We start from the raw sequence: 26,912 nt of genomic DNA on the forward strand, positions 1-26,912 counted from the left end.
TGTTAGGAAATTAGTCATCATTATTTTGTTATCATTAAATGATAACTTCACTTCATTATATTCAAATAAAAAATAACACCTCTTGATGTGGTATACAAATGTAGCATCTAACCCGGCTGTTGCATAATGCCCCGTTTGACGGTTATTGATAATATATAATAGCTACCCGAAGATAATATTTCAAATTTCTTTACAAACTAGAGGCCCTTCTTGTGCTATTTGACTTAAATTTTGCATGTAAACTTCACACAACAATCTGCTTATTTGAGCCACTCTACTAAACAAAATAATCAGCGGGGACACGTCCTACCTTTCGTTATTCATAATAAATCATTTCCAAATGACACCGCCGGCGCAAACCAAAACAAACGAACACGAACCAGCCAGATTCCCAGCTCATAACGTTTGTCTTAAAGCGTTCTCCTAGGGAGCGCTCCCGAAGAGCGCTCATTTATCTTTTAAGAGCGGAGCGAGAGGTAAAAAGAACTCCCTAGGAGCATGACATCTTCGAGGCAAATGGTCACTCCTTCTCATTCCTTCACGCCGCTTAAAGAGTGAGAGCAGATTTTAGCTCCGTGGGTGTTTGCTCTCAAATGAATCCGAAGCCTGTCCATTAGGAGGAAGCAATGTTAAGAAATCAAAGTCCAATAAGAGGTCACTAGAAAGAAACATATTTGGAACGACAATCAACTCAAAAGAATACATGATAATCATTTGTCTCGGCTACTGATTTCAGTTAAGATACTTACGGAACGAAAAATTGTGAATAGGAATACTATACGAACGATGAACAAATGATGCAATCTTTGTCATCGATTCGACCAACCATCAATTTCAAATACAGTACCTTGGCAAAGTTAGAAGGCGCTTTCGGGTACAGCAGCGACTAAGGCATCTCGGCATGTATTGATTGCATCCAAGGAGTGGGCGATACCGAATTCCGAAGCAAATATTAGATCAGCAACGCAGCAACAACAACAGCTAACAAGCATCTATCCGAATCCCCACAGGCATCCAACAGGCTTCAATGGTTGATCGCAAGTAAACGGGAACTACAAGCAGAATCCAGCCAGAGGCTGAGGTGGATCTCAGCATTATGAGCATCAAAATTGATCGTGGAACTCGAGAGCGGCAAGTGGTTCTCCGTTTCATCAGTAACAGCGGGTTTAAGCGACGACGTAACGTACCTATACAGTTGACAACACAGTTCCGTGATGAGAGATGAGATCCGTCATCCCGAGAAAAAATAATCGTTGCTCGAAGAGCATCGAGACGAATGACTCTCAGACTGGTGGCGTGGCAGCAAAAAACAAAGTAGGTACATTTGGCATACTGCTTTCGGGAATCGATGACGAGTGGCTCTCCGAGCCGTCTCCATGGCTTTGTTAGATCAGCTTTCTATCTCCTTCGACTTTCGTGGCAGGGCAGCAGCAGGTTCTAGGTACATAATGCATTCTGGCACACAAGCAGACGATGCAGGTATTCGGTTGCGGTGATGATGATCTCGAGTAGTGGTACGGTGATGTTATCGTTGTCTCTCGGAAAAAATGTCGATGCGGATCTCGATCTCTTAAGCGGCATATCTCGATGACGAAGACGATGATGATGTTGCGGTGCTCTTGGGTACCTCTCGATCTCAGCACAGTACGGCGAGTTCCGGGCGTATGATGATGACTACGTTGTGCGGCGATGATGCGTGGCGATGATGCGCGGCGGCGATGAGAAATGACTTTTAGGAGGGACTAGGAGTCACGGGATAGCGAGGGATCGGAATCATAGGAATGGTGGAAGGAAGAATGAGAATACTAGGAAAGGTTTTTTTTAAATTTTTTTTGACTTTCAGGAGGGGTGTGGAATCACAGGATCGTAAGGATGGGAATCAAAGGATGATGGGAAGGAAGAGAATATCTTAATTGGATAGGGTTTTGTTGCAGATTGAAAAAAGTTGGTCCTTATTTGTGATGGATATCATTTCGGCTTGATGACCAACTTTTACACGAACGATACCTTCTCTGGTGTTCAGCTTCTCGATGAGACCAATTTTTTTAAGTTTAATTGCCTCCGTACGAATTCCCCTAGCGTGTGGATTTGCCGCATCTCGGAGAGAGAGGTTAGGGTTTCTCTTGAAACTACCGGCAACTCTCTCTGTCGTCTCAGCGGCTTCCGGTTTTCGTTTTCCCCCCGATCCAGACTTCCTGGCTGTCGACAAATGTTCCCCAAACACTTTAATTACATTTGTAATGGTTGATTTGGCAACTTTTAGCGATTTTGCCAGCTTTGCGTGCAAGTAGCTTGGATTTTCGCGATGCGCGAGTAAAATTTTGATACGCTGCTCTTCTTCCTTGGACGGCGTTTTGACAACTGAAGAGTGAATTCCAAAATCAAAATAGGAGCAACATTCTACACGCACACATCTTCAAAATAAGGTGTGTTCAGGTTTTTTAAATGCAAAATTGAATGAAATACGTCAAGTTGATATTGACCAAATTTTGACAGTATCACTTTTTATGACACTAACGAGAACAAACAACAAAATCAAGAAATAATAGTTCACGAAACAACCCGACGGGCGATATTTTGATTTTAATTTCGTAAGTCCATTCACACATAAACAAAACACCGCTTACGCGTTAATCGATCGAGCCCTAAAATTGTCGGATGTCGAAACTAGAAACACTAGCATCGACTCAGTGAAAAATATCCTGCACAATAACAACTATCCACTAGAAATGGTAAATCAAATATTGAAAAAAAAAAAAGGACCCACTCTATGTACAACACGCTCGAATCCAGCCGCGTCGTCGAATCAGCACCACCAGTGTTCGGCATCGCTAACTGAAAAATTAGCGCCGCTAATTGAATCGCTAACTCATACAAAGTTAGCGATCGCTAATTAAATTCGCTAAATGTGCCAAAAAAGTTATCGCTTAGAGTTTAAAGCGCTAATCGCTAATCGCTAACTGTTTACCTACAATCTATTTTTTCTTTAGTCACGCACTTCCCCTTTTAATTTTTCCAACTCCCCAAGGGGGAGTTAATGAAGTTTCAAGTATTTAATTTAAAATTAGATAAATTGATCGTTTTTTCATAAAATTCTATGAGCAAAACCAAAACTCTCAAAGATAGGAGTTTCAACGAGTCTCTGTGTTCTATAAATTAAAACAAACGATTTTCGAACAATTAAAGAAAGAGCAAAAGAACAGAATGTGGAAAATGGGAGTTCTATCTCTCTTTTTTTTATTTAATTATTGGATAAAAATTTATTCGATTTATCGGTTTTGTGCAAAGTAGATAGTATGCAATTTAGTTGCAAATAATTTTTTGTGCAATTATTTTTTTTTTGTTTTGGCATTATTTTACTTAATCCTTATTTGAAATATTTAACCTGTTTTCCCCTTTTTCAAATTTTCAGGACCGTTGTCAAACGTGAACATTTATACAATTTTTATTTGAACTTAAAACGAAGGCTACAATAGTGATTTTATTTTATTTTTATATTAACTGATCTGTAAAATGTCTAAAAAACTCTATTGTAAAAAGTAAATAGCTCAACTACTTGAAAACAAATGCTGATGAAGAGATGTTGAAAACAGTTTTATATTGTTTAAATCCTTTTATTGTTATCTTCTTCTGTAAAAGTTCCTAAAAAAAGTGCTTAAGGAGAGAAAAATGGCACAAAATTTGTACATCTTTTCTCTAACTCTAGTACGCATTCCTCCAATGAATCCTATTAAGCAATCAGAATGATGCACAATGTCACTTTGACCTGATTAATGAAAAAAAGTTTATTCTTTCACTAAGAATTCGATAGATTGATACAAATATATGGGAGTTAGCGATCTTCAATTAGCGGAACCAAAAAATAGCGGAACTTTTCAATTCGCTAAATCAATCCAAATTTAGCGGCAAAATAAAACCGCTAACAAAAAGTTAGCTGACTAACTAGCGAATAGCGGATTAGCGCTTTTGTGCCTAACACTGAGCACCACCGAAGATGGCATCCATCCCATATGTTCCTGGCCTGAGAGAGAGAGTGGCAAAAATACAACGCAAGCATGATGTGATCGCCGCATTTAAGCCATGTGATAAAGTCACGTCGACAATATTCACAAAACTTACATCCCCAATATGCAACAAACGAATGTTGTGTACTCGATTCAATGTTCATGTGAGAAAGAATATGTTGGTCAAACTTCTAAAACAACATGAGAATAACATCCGTTTGAAGAATACGCAAACTGGCCTGGCACAACATGCGCTTCAAGACGACGCTGATCACAAATTTAATTTTGACAAAACGCGAATTCTGGAGAGAATTTGCCACAAATCCCACCGATTGATAGCAGAGAAACTGCACATAAAACTACGGGGAAACCAGGCAGTTAATCTCCAGATCGACACCAAAGCTGGAGTATCCAGTGCATACAACAGATAGACGCCCAGTTAGAGCAGAGAGACGGCCCTAGCAGGCAGAAAAATGCTTTTTGTGAGTGTTTCCCAATTTGTGTTTTGATAATTCATTTAATTAGGCTTTTAAAATTGTACTTTAATTTTGTTTTTCATTCACACGCCTTCGTTGTTGCCCTCGAAAATTGTTGTCAAATCATCTGTTATTTTTTCCGACTCTCTGAGTGTACTGAGCGGTGGCCTCAAACAACAGGAACCACCCTTGGATCGACAAAATCGTCAGACTCTGTTTGGAGAAGAACGTCACCCATTGTTAGGTCCCTGGGCACTCAGGAATCCCCGGCAACGAAACAGCCGATCAGCTCGCGTTACAGGGAAGTCTGATTCCTCCCCCGAACACTTCAGTTCCTCAAGACGATGCCAAGAAATGGATGAAGAAAGCTATCCGAGAGCAATGGGAGACCGTATGGGTAAGAAACACGACATCAAAACTAAGAGAAATAAAAAGAACCACCCTTCCTTGGACCGATCAGAAGATCCTACTGGGAAAGAAGAGCAATTACACGCCTCAGAATCGGACATACTCGCTTAACCTCCGGATATCTCATGGATAAGGATCAACCCCCAATATGCCCATCCTGCAAAGTCAGAATCACAGTTAAACATCTCCTCATCAACTGCCCCTGCTACCATCAAGCAAGAACGACCAGCGAGATCAATCAATTGCACTTTCCAACGACCCAGAAGAAGAAAAAAAGATGATTATTTTCTCTAAAGAATCGAATCTCTTCAAACAATTGTAACTTCCAGTTTTATTTTTGTTTTACTTACTCTAAAGGAGGGATGAATGACCTCATAGTTGTTAAAATCCCAGTGATTAAATAAATACAAAAAAAAAACGGAAAGATGGTTCTTAATTTGGGTTTTATAGTGCGCGAACATCAGCAGCAGAAAAGACAGCAAATAAAGGCGACGGGATATCCTGGGTTTACGACAACTAAGTGATTTATTTTTGAGCATTCCGTAGCTCATCTACAGCATTTTTTCGGATTATTTTTCCTTAGACATTGAAGTATTGTAGGTGAATACTGTCTGAGTTCTATTACGAGGTTTCTTTAACTTCAAATTTTGTAAAACTCGATTGATAGTCAGGATAGTCAAATTGACACTACAGGGACTGTAACGGAAAAGGTTTCAGGGATGGATGAGAGTTAAGCTGGAATTAATTTGGGAAAAATGCTGAGATACATGAGCGATCATTATACGCGGCATACTATTTTCGTGAGTTGCCCATGCGAATTGATAATACTGGTTTAAATATTCATGTGTATGTAGGTACATGAATTTATAAGCTCAAATTGGTATATTATCGTAGTATCGAAAAGGTGACCTGAAAATTTGGAAATTTGTTGTGCTAGTTTTAAAATCACTAACATTCTTGTTCAATACGAGGTAATTTTCATTTCAATTCCTTCATCAAATGCGGAAGAAATTTACTAAATTTGTATCAAGTTTCAAATTGGCATTGTGGATTTTAGATGGATTGAAAAATGTTGCCTAAATTCATGCGGTTTCATTGTGTTCTACATTAAAAATCTTTTTCTAATGAATCACAGAATTATTTTAACATTATTTTACAAGGATTTTGGTCTTGAGGATCATTTATCGATGCAATTCATCTCACATGGTAATCATTTATGAAACCAATAAATTCCATTCATTTTCTCCATCTCTAGCGACATCAACGTTCGAGCTTAAATGAGGTGCATAAATCCAGGGGTAGTGAAAATTCGAAATAAAATCACTGAACGGACAAGGGATAGTCAAAAGTCAAACACTGAATATTATAAGTAATAGCAGTGTCAATCTAAGCAATACCTTACACCCGCAATCTTCAAATATAACTTAAATAAACATTATGTTTCATGGAAAAAATCATAAAATTTTTAATTTAAGCACACGAAAATCGTCAAATTTCATACCATTGCAAGTGTTGCTTGGAAAAAAGCTTCGAATTATGAAGTGCCATGTCTGCCAGATTGGTTGACGAAAAAGGATTCTCTCAAAATGATTCAAGTGAAAAAAGAAAGAGAACTATTCAAAACTGCTTCAAATGGTGACTTTTACTGACTAAACATTCTTCGGCATACTAATGAGCGCCGATGTGGTCTGACGGATAGGCCTGCGCAAGTCTGGTTTTGGTATGCCAGGAGTAGTGGGTTCGGTTCCTGGTATCGACAAGAAAACTTTTGGGATCGAATCCCATAAGTGGCCGACAGGTAAGCTGTGAATCCTCTTATAACTTCACATACTTACTATATAGTAAGAATGTTCAATCAGTTGGCAGCTGGCCAGGAATGCCGGTATGAATGCCGACTTGTATCAACGATACAGTTGGCTAACAGTCATTGATAACTTATCCGGCACAACTGTAATCGATGTTTACTCTTGGGCTAAAATGCACGGACATCGGCTCAGGAAGCAACTGACTTGCCAACTGAGCTATATCATAAGCCCAAACAAAATTCTCGAAATCTGTGATTTGAGCCAAAAATTCTATGGCGGTTTTCTGTGACGCGAGTTCATTGGGAAATCATGTAAAACATCAACAAATTGGAAACTTTTTATAGTTTTAAAAGAAAAAAATCAATTTAAATTATCTTGTTTTCATATTTTCATGAATTAGAGTCAGAAATAAAAAGTTAAATAACATACAAATTTTAAATTTTTTGAAATCTGTACAAAATTTAGAAAATCTGTTAATTCTGTGGAAATTTTAAAAATTCTGTGATTGGTGACACAGATTCTGTGACGAAATTTTGTTCTAAATTCTGTGATAAAACAGATTTTCCTGTGATTTCGGAAACCTTAGCCGAAATACCTGTAAGTCAACTAGTCCACCTGATTGACTCGTTTTTCAAAAATACACCTACATTAACACATGCAATATGTTCACTCCAAAACAGTTCATACCAAACCATGGGGTCCGGGTATGGTGTACACGCTGCTTTGGTGATTTGTCGAACTTAATAATTTAAGAATGCATGTGAGCACATACAAATATTCTTTCAAGTTGATCCCAAAAAATTTGATTTTCTGACTATTTTCTTTTTAATTTTTGCATATATTTGCCCCTGGATCTAGGCACCATTAGTAACATTTCTTTGAATATGAGCGTGCTGTTGGAAAATTTATCTGCAAAACGAAAAACAACACAATAGCTCACGTTTAAAGTTATGGAAGAACAAAAAAATGCATTATTGCAATTGCAACTGTTTTTTTTTTCGAAAAATTATCATTTTTGAAGTGTCATACATTCTTGTTCCATGTATTTTTCTATAACTAAAAGTAACAACCATTTTTGGATAGATTTTTTTGGATAAAAAAACCAAGTTAGATAGAAGAGATTGATGATAAACCTCTTCTAAATGCGGTTTTGGGAAAAAAACGACAACTGATCGACAAATGTGTACATTTATGGAACAATTTTATCAAAAATTTAATAAAAATATTGCTATGAAGTAGCTTAGCTTAGCTTGGTTGACTACTCATATCCACCTTAAATCATTGAACTTGAAATGCTGTGTAGATACGATCTGATCATTCATTATAAATTTTAAAATAAAACTTCAGCATAACATATTAAATTTGGCTTTGTTCAACTTACGCATTTCAAATTCCATGATCGCTGGCGTGGCTAAGCAGAACAAGTTCTACCTCGCCAATGGTTGCTACTCCGTGATTGATCGAGGCCATCAATTTTGTGCAAGGGCCAACAGAATGGTGCTTGGGATTAGCAGCACATTCTCAGTGCACAAAACTCATGCTCTCTCATTGAACATGATCAATAACGGCGCCGGCCACGTCCTAGTAGTCAATGAGGAATAAAGATAGGATTGTTAGTAAGATACTTTTTAGGATCAATCAACAACCTCTCGTCCCTATATATTCCAAAGACTAGTTTTGAAAAATACAGAAAAGAATGAAAGTCAATATCACCAACTATAGAAACCGTCTGTACGTCTGCGAATCTATATTCAAATATCCAAGGAAAGGGTTGTGTTAGTAAGGAAAAGGTTATAGATCAGGATCCATTTTGGTAAATGGTGCGATCGTGTTTTTCTACACCTTCTATGCTCCTAGATTTTTCCTAAGGAAACTCCTAATTCTATCTATGAGGCAGTGATAAGAGGTTTTTGAAGCTGTCTTGAGGACAACAGTATTACGGTAATTGAATTATTTAGAGCATTTTTAATTAGAGCATTTTTATTCAAATCATAAAAAACTAACTTGACTAGCTTGTTTCCCTATCTTTTATTCCTGTTACACTGATGTATTTTCAAAAACGACTTTCCATAGTAAAGTAATCAATTCAAACTTTAAAGTTATTCATGTTGAAATATTAAAAAAATGAATGTTTTGTAAATGGGTGAACCGTTACATTTGTTTACATTTTTAAATGAGTTGTCAGTTGTGATGATTGAATAAGGTCGTTTTTGGAAATTCATCAATTCAATTCTACTCTTTGCCTCATAATCTTTTCGCGATTACGCAGAACATACACAAATGAACCAGCTAGTATAAAAAATAGTTATTCATAAAACACAAGTGAAATTTTCATGCTTGAATAGTGGATTGAAGCCGACGTTTAACATCAGTAACGATTTTTGTAAAAAAAAAAATCTAATTTCAACTTAGCTTCAAGAAAAAAAATTAATTCATCAAATCATTCTCTTAAAAATATCAAATATTCTGAAAATATCCAGTCCTTGTGAGTTTAAAATAGGACTGCTCAGCGCTCCAGTTGTTCTGAATCCTTTTCTTACTTTTTATCGACGCTGATTTTATTGAAAAATGATCGCTTTTGTAATATTTCTTCTGAATTTCATGCTCTTTTCTTTTTATTTTTTAACAATTATTTGGAAACGTAGAGTTGAAAACGCTTTGTTTAGAAAAAATTAGAAACAACTTTAAAAGTAACAGACGCCCCAATGTTTGTAAAATTATTATGCAAACGAAATAATTATTTCATTCTGAGAATGTAATAAAACGTCAATTATGAAATACCTTATTTCATTTTCTATGATACATTAATTATAAATTAACTCACACTATTACAGATAATACTAACACTAGGGTTAAATTTTGTATTTTACATAAAAATCCTGATATGATATGAAATAACTTCAATATTATGTAAACTTTTAATTAAATAAATTCTATGTAACAAAATTTTAGCGAGATATAATTTATTTCAGTTGTAAGATGTGTTTACCAATCTCTTAATAAATCATGTATTTCAAATTTCAATTTCGCATATCTCTAACTCAATAATTTAACGGAATAGTTTCTTCTCTGCGTTTCAAGCTGACTCTGGCCTCGACAAATTGAATGCTTTACTTTATCTTTTTCCAATTTAGGTAATTCTTGATTATTTTTAGAACAAATCAGTGTTGCTTTGGAAAGCGTAACTTCTTTTAACTAATACATTTTATGTTCGTTTGAATGTAGGTTGCTTTACTGTATAATAAAATGCCTTAATTTTTCCCTTTTTTCTAAAGCCCTCATAGTTCTAGAGCATCAATGGAATATTATAAACTTGCAGTCATTGATAGCCTAGAAATCTTTTTAAAAAAGTAGTTAGTTTTAAAATAATTTCGTTATTAGCAACCCCAATTACATCTTTCTCATTTGATTATTTCCTTTCTTCGAGTGCTTCGCCGTTAAGAATTTTGTTTTCAAATTGTGATTATAGAGTTTTTGTTCCAAATGACTTTCATACGTATTTTATTTTAGATTTACCATTCCACTATCCTGATATTTTGGTTCGAAAAAACAAGTCGTGATGAAACGATTAGTTTAAACGATCGATTTTTTGCGAAACTAGCTGATACCTGTCACAAGATGGCGTTAAACAATCAATTTACTCACTAGATGACACTATAAGCGATAAACATTTCTTGAACCCTGACTTGTACGCAAACTTGTATCGAATTGAGTTTATTCGTGAAATATTCTTTTGAAATATTTCATCCCTTTCTATCAGCTGTCAGATCAAATTTCAGTAAAATTTTCATTACAAAAAATAACAATTAATGAAATATGATAATAAAAATTCAAAGTAATAAAAATAACTCCACTTAGCTTGTGATCCGGATTATTCGGGGCGATTACACAGCTCGCTCCAACTATCGGGATGGTCTCGAGGGCGTAGTACTAGCTCTCATCCTTCGCCCCGATAATCACAGTATTCGTAAATTTTTTCGATGAAACTCCACTTATCAATCACAGAAGACTATCAAACACTTCACCTTAACCACAAACTTGTTAATTTAAACCGACTTTTCAGCCAAAATTTAAAATTTTCGTTTTCACAATGCTACGAATGAACTTCACATTTGGCAGTGCTGCCCTCATTCTCCTTAATAAAAATATTGCTATGAAGTAGTTTAAATACGTTTAAAAATAAAGAAATAACGGTCGAAGTTTGTTGCAAATACAACGAAAAAAAGCACTAAAATCCAAGCTTTAAAGCCCCTGAAATTATGCAACTTTTAAAAAATTGTTCAATTTTTTAAACTGCAAAGCAAACAAAAGTTGTTTGAAAGCATAAAACTAAAGTTTTGTTCATTTTTCAGAGAAATTAGTTTCAGAGAAAATATAGGCGATGACCCTGGAGTAAACATTTTTTATTTTTCTCACAGATACACAAAACGGCCCTTTCACTTTTTGTGTCGGCAATAATCCTGTTCGATCCGGGCAGTGCTCAACCACCCATCAATCGGCAGAGGGGTAACATTTTGAAAAATCTCACCAAAACACACTCCTACGAAGATCACATCGTTACGAGTTCACTGGACGCTTCGAGGCCAATTCGAATGTTCTACCGTGGATTCCGGGAGGTGTACAATCGGTTGCTAGGGCCAACCGGGGATAGGATTCGGGGAGCCTTCCTGCAACCTCACATAATGCCAAACGTTCCGTTTCCTTGCGATGTTCGCGGCTATCGGAGCGCCGAGGTTCCAACAAGTGTCCATCAGCTGCGCCCCGGAGACATCGACATCATTTCGGCTGTGGGAGATTCATTGACAAGTGCTACGGCAGCAAATTCCGTTGCTTTGTGGGAACTGTTGATTGAGAACCGGGGACTTGCTTGGTGCATTGGAGGTCAGGGAACCTGGCGAACGCATTTGACGCTACCGAACATATTGAAGGAATTCAATCCGGATCTTTTTGGGTATGAAGTTAAAAATTCCTTCTATTCAAACACGAAACACGCATGTTCTTCAGTGCAAATCATAACAACTAATTAAATTGTAGATTCAACTCCACTAGAAGCTAATGAACTTGATCTCATTTAAACGCGTTTGCCCGATTGTAGTGCTAACAAACCCAAGTTGCTAGAAATGCTAATCCATCTTCTTTATTATTCATGAACTCTTAGATACTCGCTGTTCGACTCCTACAACGTGCATCATTCGGCGCAGTTTAATGTGGCTGAGAACATCGCTACGACTACCGATATGCCTTATAATGCAGCCAAGCTGGTTGAACGGATGAAACTCGACCCCAGGTGAGAAATGAAGAGCACTTGCTTGCGTTGGGCAAATAATCTTGAAGTCAATTAATTGGGTAGTTATGTACCCAGAGAGCTTTCAAATATATGCTTCGAAAAAACAATGGTTTTTTGTCATAACACCTTGATAGAAATTGAATTCAATTGAACACATAAGGAAGCATCTTATTAATTTATTTAAATACCAATTTTTTAGAAGTCAGAACCGGTAAACAACATTGAGTGTTGATTTTGAATGTTAATTCTGAAATATCATTTCCTTGAATTCAAATTAAAAAGAATGTTAGCTTGATTTCTAAGAACTAAGACGAAACAGACATTGATTCTTAACTTAACCCTCGATATTTATTTTCTCAGGGTCCGGTGGGAAAAACAGTGGAAGCTGCTCACTTTCATGATTGGCGGAAACGATTTCTGTTCTGATGTGTGCTATCAGACCAATGCAACCGAGTGGATCAATCGTGAACAGGAGAAAGCTTTGATCAAAACGCTGCGATATCTGCGACACAACATGCCGAGGTAAGAATACATTTTTCAAGTTAGAAGGTGTGTTAATTTAGGGAAGAATAAGTAAAATTTTTCAGTTCGGGAATTGAATTTACCGTAGTAACGGGAAATCACTTCATCCCAAAAGGTGTTTATATATAAGTATTAACAAACATGTCGTCAAATTTTCTTGTTTCCGATGGTATTTAGTCCTATATCACTCTAGGCCTAGGACAGTTCATTCTGCGACAGTACATGACTTCTACAAATTGAAACTAGATTTCAATTGTCAATTTAATTTTGATTCAAAATTTAGAACAAAACCCTATCTCGACTTTGAAATTGGTTTTTAATTTATAATTGAATCTTAACAAGTTCATCCATTATGTCATTACTTATCACTTCGATTATAATAAAAAAAAATTATATCATGACAAATTTAATCCTGTATGAAATATTATTCAAGAAACCAACCAATTTCTGCATCAACTTCAATTTGTGTTTATTGTTCTTGTCAATACTCAACTCGACATTCAAAGGATTTTGAAAAATTACACAAGGCCAAAAAATTCACATTTTATTTAGGTTCCAAGAATTTGAGAGCTAATTTTGATTAATTTTGGTGCCTTGCAGTGTTAGGCATCGCTAACTGAAATGTTAGCGGCGCTAATTAGATCGCTATCTCGGTCAAAGATAATCGCTAATCGATAGTAGAAAGTTTTGAAAAAGATAAGCAAAACACAAATCTTGCAGCCATCTTTAATTATAATATTGACTAGAAAATTTGTAAAATGATATCAACAGGAGCAGTTTTCGAACTTATTTTGTAATATGTCTGTCCATATCAGTTGCGTCAATCCACTTTTAGTTTTAGTTAGAGTATTTGGTAGAAAGTAAAAGGAAATTTTTCAAAATATTCACCCGTTTTTTAATTTTTTACATCAGTTAATGCAAAGATTCTCTTTAGTTAGATGTTCTGTTTTGTCCGAAATAGTTTTTCATCTTTTTTGACATTAATGCTAAAAAGATTGATTGATTTATTGACTTATTTTGTTCTGGAAATCTCAATTTTTCACAACTTTTTCATCTCTTTTATATTCGAAGTAGGCTTATGCTTAAGACATAAATTCAAATGAAGACATTTCAAAAAGACTCTAATTCCTATGATTCCAATCGAAATTGTGATCGAATAGCTTCTGAAATCAATCTGTAACGAAAATTTAAATACCTGATCGGATTCAAAATTTTAAATCTGAATGATGCCGAATTTATGATCTATAAGTCTATGGCCAAATTAACACTTCAAAGAGGTAGCGTTCTTCAGTTAGCGGAACTTAAACTTAGCGAAACTTAAACTTAGCGGAACTTTCTTATCCGCTAGCTGAAGAAAAATATAGCGAGAAAATTTATTCGCAAACCGAAAGTTAGCGGACTTATTAGCGATTAGCGATTAGCGGAACTTAATAAGATGGATCAACTTGAGAGACTACAGGATCTGACCATTGCACTCTACACACTGCACCATTGAGGTGGCAAAAAGTCAAAAACTGAAGTTTATCGGATCGCTTTTTTATTTTTACTAGTTAATAACTTAATATTTGATATTCCCTGTTTTTCAACTCATTATCTTGAATGCTGAACGCATCACAGACATCAGACTTTGAAAAATTGAAAAATTTATATGATGAAGAAAAAAATTTAAATCACATATATTTCTATGGGAAAACATTTTTTTCTTAAATTTAAAGTACACCATATAAAAGCTTATATTAAAAGCTATCATTTGAACCATTCAAAATTTTCACACACTAAATTGAGCTAGGATTAAAATGAGTAACTAATTATTATTTTAGAAAGTCATACACTTTAAAGCCTTGCCAAAAAAAAATCCCCGCATTTCCCCATACTCTTTTTACTATCAAGATGTAGTTTAAAGTCCTAAAAATACAATGCAACTTAAAGCACCGTTTTTTGAGTTATAGTCAAATAAAGCGGAAAATATCATGCAAATGGGTAATTTTTACCCATTAATGAGTAAAAATTCAACAAAGTTTATGTTGGTTTGTCAAAAAAATGTTTCTCATGATTGATCAATCATTGCACACATTTTTCTCTTGAGTTTCATGAAATTTCTTGATGTTATTTATCATTTAATGGTCAATAAGTTCAAAACCTGATTTTTAAAAGAAATAAAAAGTAGGGTCAAAAATAAAACCAAGCATCGTACTTTAAAAGTTATTTATAAAAAAATTTCGTTAGAATTTATTTTAAGTTAGTTAAAATAATAATTTTCATACAAAATTTTCAAAAATAACAAAATAGTCCAAAACACCTAATCATACTTTTTGCCGCCTCATTGTATGGAGCTGCCCCATAGTGCATTGAAAACTCCAATAACCAGTTTTTTTTAAATTAAATTGCATTTGAGATATTTTTTTAAAGCAAAAATCGAATCGTTTTACAGATTTCTAAAAGTTCGTTTACTAGAAACATCAATTGAATTCTATTAATAAGTTTTGAAATTCTATGACATTATAATAGGTTTTAAAATTGTTACATGTTAAAATGTCTTCCAATAATGTACATTTTTCTATCTTTGGAATCCCATAATTCCAAATTTTCAATAAGAATTGCTTTGTTTCTAGCTTTTGTTTATAAAAAGTTCGAAAAAATGATTGGAAGTAGCAACTTCAAAGCATAATTTTAATGCACAATGTTGGCTCAATTAATAGGTATTTGATTTTCTTAGTTTTCATTATGACAGACGTTTCAACTTCAGATCGCATCCCGATAAGCGTTATCACAAAAAAGTGAAAATGGTTTCAGGCATTGAGTGATTATCTTAATCTTTATTTTGTTTTTTGTTTTTAAATTTCAGAATCAGAAAATTAAAAGAGAATGGATTCATAAATAGATTCATATAATTACAGATATTTTTTCATGATTTCAGATAATTAAACCCTCGAAAACTGCTGACATGAATTGCCAGCTGATTTTAAATTTGAAGTTAAGAAGATATTTTGATGGAAATCAACCGGAAAAAACTCTCTCAAGTTCACCCTTAACTAATTTTGCATGGGCTGAGACATGCAAAATTAGTTATGGGTGAACTCATAAATATTGCATGTGATTTGGCACTTTTGGATCTGGTGGCCTTTTACCTTTTTTTTTAAACAGTCACAACTCAATGAAATCAATTAATGAAATAATTGCCAACTGGTACGTTAGAAATGTAGAAAAACAAACCATTTATCTGTTTCATTTTATCTTATATAATAAAGAAGTTAAGGAGCAAAGAAGAAAAGTGGCCCACGATATCCTACTCTACCCTACATGGTGTGAATTTAGAACTAAGACGGCAAAAAAAAGTCGATGGACATTGTATCTTGGTAAATTTATTCAAAAAGATATAATGAAAATAAGAAAAGTGGATCATATATTCCCATTCTCTCCTATGGTTTTCTTTTTTCCAATTAATTTATCGTCATTGATTTTATCCCTTAATCTACGCGTGGAAGCTTAAATAGATTTTCAAGCTTAGTTCATTTAGAATCGAGACAGTTACGAATGCGTGTATCTCAAAAACCATTCGTTTAATAAAAAAAATCCATGAAGAAAGTTAAGATAATCTTATGTTAATTCAAGAAAAATAAAAAATAAAATACCTATCGTTTTTTGAAAGAAAAATTTCTACTCAATTTTTGGTATCTCCCATCGGCCAGCGCACACTTTTTTCAGTCATGATATTGATCTGTTTATCCAGCCTATATTTCGTCTTATGTGTATTCAAGGTCACTCCTTTAATTTCTGCTACTTTTTGGTCCAATACTTATAATTTAAAAAAAAAACTGAGGGAAATTCAGTGGATACAGCTGTTTCGAAATTCACAAAACTAGATTCTTTTTCGAGCCACTTAAAAGCGTTTTCAATGGAATTTCTGCTGGCAAAATCTGACAATTACGAAGTAATACCAACATGAAATTGCACTTAAAGTATAATCTGTTATTAAGATCGTAGGTTGCGAAGGGAACATTCAAGATTACTCTTTTTAGGCTTTTAAAAACAGCGAAAACAAAAATTTTCGTATTGAAAATTGTGTTTTTTTTCACAGGAGCAGAATCTTGGCAAATCATTATATTTTATACGTACGTACAAATATATACATAAATAATTTATAGGATTCAACCGCTGGAAATTGATTGAAATAGGGTTTTTCATAAGTTTTGTCGTTCATCAGAAATCATCGGTTTCATAGCCAATACAACTTACGAGCTCTGGAACTATCCAAAATTTGTTGTTTGAGATTAGGTTTGAATGACTCACAAATAGGCAACACTTTCAGCTTATCGGAGAATTTTTTTTTGACATTTCAGCGCCCTTAGTTCTTCGCTTATTCAAAATTCAAAATTCTGGTATGAGACTTGACTTTCATGTGCTGCACTACAATGCTTGATTTGAACTTTTTGGACATTTTTGACAGTGTTTGCTTATTTTTCCACACTCAAACACGGTAATTCTTTGAATAATCAACTGTTTTGTCAGCTATAAATTTGATAATGATTGTTTTTGAAGGAAACTGTGCAAAATTATTTTATTCTTTTTCTCTTACATCGTATATATCTCGAAAACGCCTAAATTTAAAATTTTGAAAAAAAAAATAAGTCGGTTAGTAGCTTATACAGGCAACAAAATGCAGTCAAAGTTTTGAATGTCCGATTACTAGTGAATGAGCTATCAGCAAAAGAAAGTATCCCATTTCTAAAAGAACGAAGCTTTGAGACTTTTTACACTTAAAAAGCCATTAACCCCCTTAAAATCAGCTCTGCGTTTAGCCGAGGTTTACTAAATCGGAATAAAATCAAAATCAATCATTATTTTAACATATTTATTGAGCAGAATGTTTCAAAACATGTTAATTTAAAAATCCATATTAATTGCAACTGTTTGATAAGCAGCTTAATTCATGGATATGAAAAGGGACCATATTTTTCGAATAATTATTATTTTTGTAGTCTCAGAAATTCTTGTTATATGTGTTTTCGATCTTAACAAAAATTTGGCAAAAAGTTTCAAGAGATACAACCACTCTGAATTAAGTTGTGAGAATAAAATGAACCTTTGTAAGGTAGAAGAGATGAAATATAAACCCCGGAAGGGTTTTTAAAAACGACATCTAATCGACAAATATGTACAATATGTCCTCTGTTTATTCCCGGATGGGCCAATACCTGTCAATCTACGGGATTCTTTCGTCTGGCGGTTTGGCTCGATCAACCTAGGATCAACCAACTGAAGAATAGGCACGCTCTGTCTCTCGCCCAAGAAACCGAACTTAGGATGATTTGGTCTTCCGTTTTTGGGGAATTAATACACGCGCGAATTACGTTGGTTTCAACAAAGGGCGGGTTTTTACTTAAACTTAGGGTTTGATCTTAATTTACAGTTTCTTAAAATAACGAACGAAGTTAAAACAAAGTCGGTTGTAGTAGCTCGGTTGTGCTGCTTGCATGCTCAGCCGTGTGGTTCGTGTGTGGATTTTCAACTGACGATCGATTGCTGGTGGAGACGATCGCAACTCTCTAGAGGTGGTTTGGTTGGTGTGCGATGTTTTTTAATTGTTTTTCATCAGAGCAACTCCTGCTCTTATCGGGCATACAGATCATCATTACAGATTATCGAGTAGGGGAGAGGCGGGCTATATGCGCATATTAAGGAAAGCACTCATTTTCTCCCATATTCCAATAGATAGGAGTCTGAAAACTATATACACATGAGCGGACATCTGTTTTATATACGTTAGAGCAATTTTTCTGTGAAAATCTCTTACAGTTTTTGTGAAAATAATTTTATAATAAAAGAAGTCAAAATAGCCGATTTCCGAAACTGGCGGGCTAAATGCGCGTATTCATGGTTTTAGCTATATTTCATTAACACTTGCAATATTTCGATATTATTTAATTGAAAATGGTAGAAACGGATGTTAAGCATACGTCAAGGCTGAAATTTTGGTGAAACTTTTTACATCACTAGTTCTTTTGCATGAAACATAGTTAGGTATGCCATAAGGCCATATTTCATGGTAATATTTTGTTCATATCATATTTTTCTCGGATCAGTATGAAGTTCTTCTTTTTTCGCTGTAAGATCATGATTTGAGTGTAGATTTAATGTTTCAATGATAAAAAGTAAAAAATTTATAAGACTAATCTATATTTCTTGATATAGGCATTTAACCTGCCTTGATATGGGCAATCAGAACCTGTCTATTATTCCAATATCTTATCATTTTTAACCTTTCCAAAAGCTTCAATTTGTTGAATTCCCGATTTCCAGATGAATAAGAAAGAAAAACCATTCAAATATTTGTTTACAGAATCTGTACGTACGATAATTAAAGTTCAATATATTATAACAAAACTGACAAAAATCTTGTTTGAATTTTTAAATTTTTTTGGCTTTATATAGCAATCAAATTTGTTCATGCCATGTTTCGATAGCGTATTACCCTCAAACTGCACTGATTAGATACGTTGAATCTCCAGCCATATCGCCAATCGGCTGTATGCGCATATTACCTAACATGCGCATTTAGGAACACTTCCCCCTACCTCCATCGATGACGACGCCTATTGTTGAGCACGGCAGAGTAAGGCATGCTGATAACTCAGAGGTAGGAAATGGGAGGTGAGTTTCCCAGCATCAGCAGAACCATTGGCTCTCCCAATTATTCCGCCTCTCGTTATTCGGGTTTATGCTACACTTTCAGTGGTTCCTAAACTGAACATCCTCACCCACCCAGAAATCAAACATGTATTTCTGAATAAATATTAAATAATGAATGGTAAGAATTAGTTGGTGAACTTTACTTGCTTAATTTCGGACTTCGATCTAAATGTTTGCGTATTCATCTGACTTAATCCTTTTCATAAATCCGACATTGACATCAGACACATAATTTCTTGTATTCCATCATTAGAATCTGACATAATCTGACATTATTATTACACAATCTGACACAACCATCTGAATAGGTTTATCGTGGTTATTTGATCCAAACATCTTTCAAGTGTTCTGACCGGTAGCTGACACACTTCATTCTGACTGTATTTCTGACGCATTCTGATCTGTAATCTCAATAGAATCTGACATTGGTAGCAAACACAACTTTTCAACTGGTCGTTTTTTCAACCCAGACTCCGTTTTCAGTGTTACCACACGGGTTATACCATCCTGTCCTGGGTGAAGCTCTACAACTCTGCCCATTTTCCATCTACACGGAGGAGTATTTTCATCTTTGATGATAACCAGGCTACCAATTTCAACAAACACTGAAGGTTTCCATCTTTTCGTTCTTGCTTGAAGTTGACATAAATATTCCCTATGCCACCGTTTCCAAATCAACTGAATATTTTTCTGCATCAGTTGCATTTGGTCAAGTCTGTTATCGGGTATTTGTTCGTAGGTTTTATCTGGCATGGACTGTAAAGACTCTCCGATAATAAAATGACCCGGTGTCAATGGTTCCAAATCATTAGGATCGTTTGAAAGTGGTGTAATGGGCCGTGAATTTAAACAAGCTTCGACCTGAACGAGAAGCGTCGTAAAATCTTCTGAACTAACAGGGTTTTCCCCGATAACCCTCAAAATATGTTTTTTAGCGGAACGCACCGCTGCCTCCCACAAACCACCAAAATGTGGGGCGCTTGGGGGATTGAAATGCCACTTGATTCCATCGTTACCACATTCCTTGTACAACTTTTCTCGATGATTCTGACTCTTCAACAGACTTAACAATTCTGACATTTGATTTCTAGCTCCGACAAAATTCGTACCGTTACCTGAAAAGAGCTCAACACATTTTCCTCTTCTTCCGACAAATCTACGCAAGGCCTGTATAAATCTTTCGGTAGATAGGTCCGACACCAGCTCAAGATGTACTGCTTTAGTGGACATGCATACAAAAATAGCCACGTATGCCTTAACTACTGGACGTCTGGGAGCTGGTCGAATGTATATTGGACCAAAATAATCTACACCTGCCTTACTGAATGCACGCGAAACCGTTACGCGTGAAACCGGCAGTTCTGCCATGAACTGTTGAATAGGCGTCGGGCGAGCCTTGAAGCATGTGTGGCATTTTTGAACAACTTGACGAGCTACACCTCTTCCACCTAAGGGCCAAAACTTCAACCTTACTGTAGCTAAAAGTAACTGAGGACCTGCGTGCAATAATCGGCGGTGAAAGTGTTCTAGGATTAGTCGAGTAAGATCGTGACGTGCAGGTAAGACAATAGGGTGTTTTGCTGCTTCTGACTCGGTCGAATTGCTCAATCTACCACCAATCCTTAACAAACCATCAGGGAATACTTTGGAATTGAACCACCTCAGTTTCGATTGCCTTGACACAAAATCACCCTTAGATAAAGCCTTTAACTCCTCAGCAAAGCACTCCTTCTGAACACACATCGCTAAAGCTCTTTCAGCTTCATCCATCTCAGCTGCCTGTAGAAAAGGTTGAAATTTGACCTGCCGCTTTGACCTTAACAGCTTCATAAACCTTAACAAGTAAGCTGTACATCTGACCATTTTAGTGTAATCCGAATACAAACTAAAAAACCAACGATTGAAATCTGACTCATGCTCTGTAATGTTTGTTGTCAATGCTGTTACTGTGGTTCGACGCTTCTCCTCCTCGCCCATCTCTGCTAAGTGATTATCTGGTCGTTCTGGCCAGTTTTCCCTTTCTAGCGCTAACCAGGCTGGACCTTCCCACCATAAACGAGTGTGACCAATTTCGGCAGGTGGAATGCCCCGAGAAATCAGATCTGCCGGGTTGTCGACGCCTGGGACATGTCTCCATTCGAAACCTTCCGTTAGTTGTTGTATTTTGGCAACTCGATTTGCCACATAGGTAGTCCAAGTAGATGGAACAGCCTGTAACCATCGCCACACGCATGTGGAATCTGTCCAGAAGATAACTGGGCATTCAAGCTTCATGGATTCCTGAACGAATTTGAACAGTTCGGCAGTAAGCAAAGCCCCACACAATTCTAAACGTGGAATTGACTGGCTTGCTAGCGGAGCTACCCTCGATTTAGCTGACAACAAACAAATCTTAACCTCTCCATTTGGGTTGACACTTTTCAAATAGACGCAACCACCATACGCCTTCTCCGAAGCGTCCGAAAAACAATGAATTTCCTTGTGAATGGCCTTTGGAATTATGTTGCACCGCTCGATCCGAACGTTGTTGAGTGAAACCAGTTGTTCGTAATATTTCAGCCAATCCTCACCCACCGTTGGAGGCAACGGCTGATCCCAATCCAACCTTTGATCGTCGCTGTTCCGTAACGTCCACAACTGCTGCATAAATATTTTAGCAGTTGTTATTGCAGCACCGAGAAGTCCTAAAGGGTCGAAAAGCGTTGCAATTACCGACAGCACCTTGCGTTTTGTTAAAACCGTGGAATTTGGAATATCAGGGATGTTGAAGTTGTACTTGAAGACATCAGATTTCGGTAACCATGTGAGCCCAAGTATCTTCATCGAAGGATCTATCTCCGATCCATCTGAAGACTCTTCAATAGCTACACTGTCTTGTGATAGCCCTTGTAGGACTTCTGCACAATTTGATGCGAATTTTCGTAACCGAAATCCTCCAGCTTTTGCAGCCTTATCTAACTGAATTCTCAGTTTGAGAGCTGCGGTTGCATCGTCTGCACCTGATACAACATCGTCCATGTACGTATCATCCAAAAATACTCGTGATGCCAGGGGAAATCTTTCTGCTTCGTCTAATGCCAACTGCTTTAGGGTGCGAGTAGCTAAAAACGGAGCTGGTTTGGTGCCGTACGTTACCGTGTTCAGCTCAAACGTTCTAACTGGTTCCGATGGTGAGTTCCTCCATAAGATTGACTGAAGTGGACGGTCCTCATGTGCTACATTGATTTGTCGAAACATTTTCTCGATGTCCGCCACGACCATAATCTGACACATGCGACAGCGGAGTATAATTGCCCGAAGATCATCCTGGATTACTGGACCTGATAATAATCCGTCGTTTAGTGAAATTCCTGTTGTAGTTTTGCATGAGGCGTCGAACACTACACGCAACTTAGTGGTCGTACTACTCTCCTTCTCGACCGGATGGTGTGGCAAAAAACAGCGTTTAGTATTTGACGTTTCAACCACTTCTCTCATGTGCCCTAGCTGTATATATTCGTCCATGAACTTGGTATACAGCTCCCGCAATTCCGAATTCCTTGCTAACCTGCGCTCAGTTGCGCCCAAGCGCCTTAACGCTATTTCCCTTGAGTCGCCTAAATTAGGGAAAACCTCCTCATTCTTAGGAAGAGAAACTGTGTACCTTCCATTGCTGTCTCTCTGTATCGTTTTCTGGAAAACTTCCTCGCAACGCCTTTCCTCTCGTGAGTATAAGTTTTCCGAACCTAACTCCTCACAAGCCCAAAACCGAGCAACAAGCGTTTCAAGAGACTCTGTTGTTGAAACATTACAAGCAATCCGTGCTGATGTCCCTTGCGATAAACCTCCAGAAACGACCCAACCGAAAACTGACTCTGTAAGCGTTGGTAATTGATCTCCGATGGAAATCCGTTTTCCCGATTCGAAGAAATCAAAGAACGACTCGATTCCCAACACCAAATCCACCATCCTTGACTCAAAAAATGATGGATCAGCCAACTCAATACCATTTGGGAAGGACCATTCGTTCGTTGAAACCGTTGCAGTTGGCAGATCGACAGTTACCTTGGGTAGAACCAGGAATTCCATTTCCTTAAAGTAATTGTTCACCCTCGATCGCACCACTGCTTGAACCTTGTGTTTAACCCTGGTAGATGTCCGACCAATACCAAGTATCGCTACATCTACCCTTTTCCGACTCATCTTCAAACGCTGACTCAATCTTTCTGACATGAAATTGCTTTCTGACCCTGAATCAAGCAGCGCTCGAGCTGGATATCTGTTTCCCATTTCATCTTCTAAGAGAACCACTGCAGTTGCAAGAAGAACCCGACAATGTGCTTTGCGCTCGACACCCGATGTCAAGCATGATGATGAAGCTGTATTAGAAACCTGACAAGATGTTTCTTTTCTCAACTGATTACTCTTAGAAGTGCCATTAGTTTCACCTGACCTTGAAGATTCCGAAATTTCTCCGTCCTTGCCCTTAAAACACACCAGAGTATGATGGCGACCTCCACAATTCCGACACGAAAACTTGGACTGGCATTCTCTAGCCATATGAGATGTTCTGAAACAGTTTCGACATAAAGAATGATTTTTTAGAAGCGAATCTCTTTCCGACACAGACAATTTCAAAAATTTCTGACACTGATGCAAAGGATGCTGACCATTACAGGCAAAACATTTAAACCCATTCATATTCACATTATTATGAAATGTTCTAACACTGACTCTCTGTTTAGCTGACATTTGTGGAGGTACACCCTTACTATCACTCAACTTTGGTGGAAGAGCTTCCAAGACTCGGACCCGTCTGTGCAGAAACTCAGTTAAATCGGCTAAGGTGTCTTCCTTCTTCGAGGCTGATTCCTCTTCCCAACTCCTACGAGTCACCGGGTCTAGAAGAGACACGAGATAGTTAACCAATAGTAGACCCTTATAGTCCTTTGCCTCTAATACCTGATCCAAAGTGTTGACTATTCTCTCAAACCCTTCCAATAGTTGTAGAAGGTCATTTACGGATTCCTTGTTCACCGAAGGTAATTTAAAAAGCGATTGAACCTGCCTCTTTTTAAGCTGTTTGCTGTTGTTGTACCGCTTTAAAAGGATATCCCATGCAACTACGTAATTAGCTCTTGTTATTTGTAGAGGATCAATCAACGATTTGGGTTCACCTTGGAGACAACCTTTCAAGTAGTGAAATTTTTCCACTTCTGGCAAATCTGGTTTACAATGGATAAGAGAGATATAAAGATCGCGAAATCCAAGCCATTCGTCAATATTTCCATTGAAAGACTGCAGCTTGATCTGTGGAAGTCTAACATGATCAAAACCACCATGATTATTAGATTCACCAGCACGAACGGAATGATCAAGCTCAGTAAACTCCAAACGAACCTTAGCCTTGTCCATGAGAAACGATTTTGCGAAATAGTACCGATCACTGAACTCCTTTCGTTCCTTATCATAAAGCTCTAAATCAGCCACGAAATCTTCATGTGATTTGATATCGACCAGCACTTCACCAAATCTTTCCCATAAATCGTCAATTGCAGAAAGCCGAACTGAAATCTGTGCATGAGTAGCATCCTCTTGAAATGTTTCCACAAACTCCCACACATCAGAAAAGGACGACTGGATTTCCTTTAATTTAACAATCAAGTACTTCAATGATGGATTCCTTGAATCCTTGGACGCTTTAACAGTAGGCATTTTTCAGGAGTCCCTTGATCACCAACCAATAAATAAACCAATGCAGTAAGATATCACCAAATATCAATAAGAGGAACAAGGTGAAGAAAATCAAAGTAAAAGCCGAGAAAATGAGACAATTGTTCTAACGAACAGTTTTGTTCTCAAGGAATTGCGCCAATATTAATTATTGCAAATAATTCTTTTTAACCATATATTGTTTACGAACATCCACTTAAGCTTCATTAAAATCATGAATAATTTTTCCGAAAATATTTTACCACCAACCTTTGAATTTTTTAAAAATGTTCACCAACTGTTGTTTAGGAACCACTGATTCATTATGTTGTAGCTTACCGAGCGTAGCATAAATGGCACCCAAACTGCGCGTCGCTGTAGATCGAACCCTAGGCACCACGTTGAACTTCACTTTGGACCGTGTGAGTATGTAGACCACCGTCGCAATGCTTTTTCCTTTACAGTATTAATCAGGTCAACCATGCACCTGATGTCGAGCGCACACCTGAGTTGCACCAATTGCAACTGGCCAACAGTCGATGAACGTGTAGGATGATGATTGTTGAACCGAAGGGAGGGGGCGATCGGAACCAAGATAGCCGCGCCTCACCTTTTGAAACCGTTTTCCTTGAGTTGAGCACCACAGAACCGTCTAGCATGCACCGATCCTGCTGCGATCCAATCTCCGAAACCCAATTTTCGTAATCTTGCCCCTGGCAAAAGGTGATTGAACCATGCGATAGCTAGCGTTGAAACCCAAGGGAGGGGGCGATCTACCACGACAGCCGCGCCTCACCTTTACGTATGCCGTTGAATTGCCAGTTGGTCACCGATAACCGTCCTGCATGCACCAAATCCAAATCTATTCGTAATGACAAAAAGGAAACTATAAGTAATTGTGAAACACAACAGGTATGCTTCTGGTCTCAAGAATTATGATGAACAAAGCTCCTTTGTGCCCAATCACTCAGCAATGGCGACGCTTCACAAAGCGTATTTGCGTTCCACGATGGAAAATGGAGAATTAGTTTGGCTTGGCGTCCCTTTCCGTGTCCCGATTGTAGCGGTGTAGAATCCTCCGGCCAAGGCCTTCATCCGGTTCGAAGGACCAATGTTTATTCCCGGATGGGCCAATACCTGTCAATCTACGGGATTCTTTCGTCTGGCGGTTTGGCTCGATCAACCTAGGATCAACCAACTGAAGAATAGGCACGCTCTGTCTCTCGCCCAAGAAACCGAACTTAGGATGATTTGGTCTTCCGTTTTTGGGGAATTAATACACGCGCGAATTACGTTGGTTTCAACAAAGGGCGGGTTTTTACTTAAACTTAGGGTTTGATCTTAATTTACAGTTTCTTAAAATAACGAACGAAGTTAAAACAAAGTCGGTTGTAGTAGCTCGGTTGTGCTGCTTGCATGCTCAGCCGTGTGGTTCGTGTGTGGATTTTCAACTGACGATCGATTGCTGGTGGAGACGATCGCAACTCTCTAGAGGTGGTTTGGTTGGTGTGCGATGTTTTTTAATTGTTTTTCATCAGAGCAACTCCTGCTCTTATCGGGCATACAGATCATCATTACAGATTATCGAGTACCTCCATCGATGACGACGCCTATTGTTGAGCACGGCAGAGTAAGGCATGCTGATAACTCAGAGGTAGGAAATGGGAGGTGAGTTTCCCAGCATCAGCAGAACCATTGGCTCTCCCAATTATTCCGCCTCTCGTTATTCGGGTTTATGCTACACTTTCAGTGGTTCCTAAACTGAACATCCTCAAAGCATAAAATTCTAAACAAAGGCGAAATCGATTTTTAAATCAAATTTAAAGTAGTCTAATAAATTTCTCCAACCATGTTTCACGTTCATGAAAGTCCAGTACTGGTTTTGAAAATATGGAACGTGCCACTTTCCCCTTACCAGAAAAAATAATCGAAAAATATTAAAAGTGAGCAATATTACCCCGGATTACGGTACTCAAAAGATGAACAATCTTGCTGCATACATTTAGGGGCAACAATGTTAACCATTTCC

General features: G+C 37.1%; 1 protein-coding gene across 1 annotated transcript in view; it reads left to right on the top strand.

The window, feature by feature from the left end:
- The window catches only part of LOC129746848 (phospholipase B1, membrane-associated-like), a 56,009-nt gene that overhangs the window by 20,639 nt on the left and 8,458 nt on the right, over nucleotides 1–26,912 (top strand). Inside the window, exons 2-4 of the mRNA XM_055740749.1 lie at nucleotides 11,112–11,644; nucleotides 11,852–11,980; nucleotides 12,341–12,502. Of these exons, the coding sequence (XP_055596724.1) occupies nucleotides 11,112–11,644; nucleotides 11,852–11,980; nucleotides 12,341–12,502 (824 nt within the window). The remainder of the gene's footprint in view (nucleotides 1–11,111; nucleotides 11,645–11,851; nucleotides 11,981–12,340; nucleotides 12,503–26,912) is intronic.

Source organism: Uranotaenia lowii, chromosome 2, assembly GCF_029784155.1.
Source record: "Uranotaenia lowii strain MFRU-FL chromosome 2, ASM2978415v1, whole genome shotgun sequence".
In the NCBI taxonomy this organism is placed as follows: domain Eukaryota; kingdom Metazoa; phylum Arthropoda; class Insecta; order Diptera; family Culicidae; genus Uranotaenia; species Uranotaenia lowii.